We start from the raw sequence: 1,973 nt of genomic DNA on the forward strand, positions 1-1,973 counted from the left end.
AGTGGTTCTGCTCTTAGAACTGGAGGACCGGCGGCTTTGCTTATCGGCTGGATTCTCGTCGGGACGATGATCTACTGTACGGTTCATGCCTTGGGAGAATTAGCCGTGGCTTTCCCTGTTGCTGGTGCCTTTTCGTCCTATATCACGCGGTTTTTAGACCCTTCTTGGGGGTTTGCGGTGGGTAGTCTCTATGCCCTCAACTGGTTGTGTACCTTACCCTTGGAACTTGTAGCAGCCTCCATAACGATCCGATACTGGCAATCAACGGTCAACCCTGCTGCTTTCGTGTGTTTGTTTTATGCGTTGGTTCTTTTTCTCAACTTGTGTGGTGTAAGGGGCTACGGTGAGTCAGAATTTATCTTTTCCTCTATTAAGGTCATAGCCGTGATTGGGTTCATCTTCCTCGGAATTATTTTGAATTGTGGCGGCGGGCCTCAAGGCGGCTACATCGGGGGCAAGTTTTGGCACACCCCCGGGGCCTTTGCTCATGGATTCAAGGGTGTTTGTTCCGTTTTCGTTACCGCGGCATTTTCCTTTACCGGCACGGAAATGGCAGGTTTAGCCGCAGCCGAAACGGAAAACCCGAGGAAGTCTTTACCTTCCGCTATTAAACAGGTTTTCTGGAGAATCACATTGTTCTACATCGTTTGCCTTACCCTTATCGGGCTCTTAGTGGGCTACGATGACCCCCGCTTGATTGGCTCTTCTGACGTCGATGCAACCGCATCTCCTTTTGTTATTGCGATCAAAAATGGAGGCATCAAGGGGTTGCCTTCGGTGATGAATGCAGTGATCATGATAGCTGTTGTTTCCGTGGGAAACTCAGCCATGTACGGATCTTCTCGTACGCTAGCAGCGTTGGCGAACCAGGGAATGCTTCCTAAACAAGTTGGATATCTCGACAGAAGCGGCAGACCTCTCGTGGCGATTGGAATTGGCGCGGTTTTCGGCCTTCTCTGCTTCGTCTCCGCTTCCGACAAGGAGGCAGAGGTATTTTCCTGGCTAATGGGGTTAGCTGGTCTCGCCGCCACATTCACGTGGATGTCGATTTGCTTATGCCATCTCCGGTTTAGACAGGCATTGAGGTACAACAATCGGAGTACCGATGAGTTGCCATTCAAATCTCAAGCTACGGTCTGGGGATCGGCGTGGGGGGTTATTATGAACCTCGTGACACTTATCGCACAGTTTTGGGTAGCCTTGTTTCCCTTGGGGTCGAAACCGCTGCCGGCCACGTTCTTCAAGGGATACATTGCCCTTCCGATTGTGTTGGCGTTATATGTGGGCCATAAGATATATAAGAAGAACTGGATCTTGTATGTCAAGTTGGAAGACATTGATATTGACTCAGGGAGACGGGACTTGGACTTGGAGGTGTTGAAGCAAGAGATTGCGGAAGAGGCGTGTTATATTTCCAGCAGGCCCTGGTGGTACCGCTGGTATCGCTACTGGTGTTGAGCAGTATCGTGTTTGTGCCATCCGTCTCTGTTAAAAGGAGTCATCATTACCAATTCCGCTTCGACACATCATGTTAATCTGAACAATATACATTAGAAATTTAAGCAATACTAGTTGGTTGATCTTGGTCATGGCGCACGAAGTGTACGCGGGGAAATGGTACATTTTAAGTGCCGTACCAACGTCATTTATTGAGGATGAAATTTAATAGAAGGCAGGATGAAGGAGAATTTGACCATTTGCCATATGCAAATTTTACAGTCAGGCAATAAATTACTTGGCCGAGCCCAGACATATACCGTGTTGACGTCATGCTGAGAACGTTCTTCGCGTATACTGTACACATAGCCTTAACACGGTCTTCTTCAACCCATTCTTAAGGCCATTACGACTGCACCGACTCAGTTATATTCCTGATGGGGTACTTTAAATCTCGGCGGTTTCGTCCTTGTAGCTTTCTCTCTGGAGTCAAACGAAGTACGCCCTGACTCAAAGGTCCAAATGAGCAATTCCAG

The 1,973-nt window shown here is 48.4% G+C and overlaps 1 protein-coding gene across 1 annotated transcript; it reads left to right on the forward strand.

The window, feature by feature from the left end:
• On the forward strand, nucleotides 1–1,550 carry BABINDRAFT_124132 (uncharacterized protein). The gene has a single exon (XM_019126964.1). The coding sequence runs from the start codon at nucleotides 67–69 to the stop codon at nucleotides 1,456–1,458; it is 1,392 nt and encodes a 463-aa protein (XP_018982223.1). The 5' UTR covers nucleotides 1–66; the 3' UTR covers nucleotides 1,459–1,550.
• The last annotated feature ends 423 nt before the right edge of the window (nucleotides 1,551–1,973 follow it).

This window comes from Babjeviella inositovora (genome assembly GCF_001661335.1).
Source record: "Babjeviella inositovora NRRL Y-12698 unplaced genomic scaffold BABINscaffold_30, whole genome shotgun sequence".
Taxonomy (NCBI): Eukaryota; Fungi; Ascomycota; class Pichiomycetes; order Serinales; genus Babjeviella; species Babjeviella inositovora.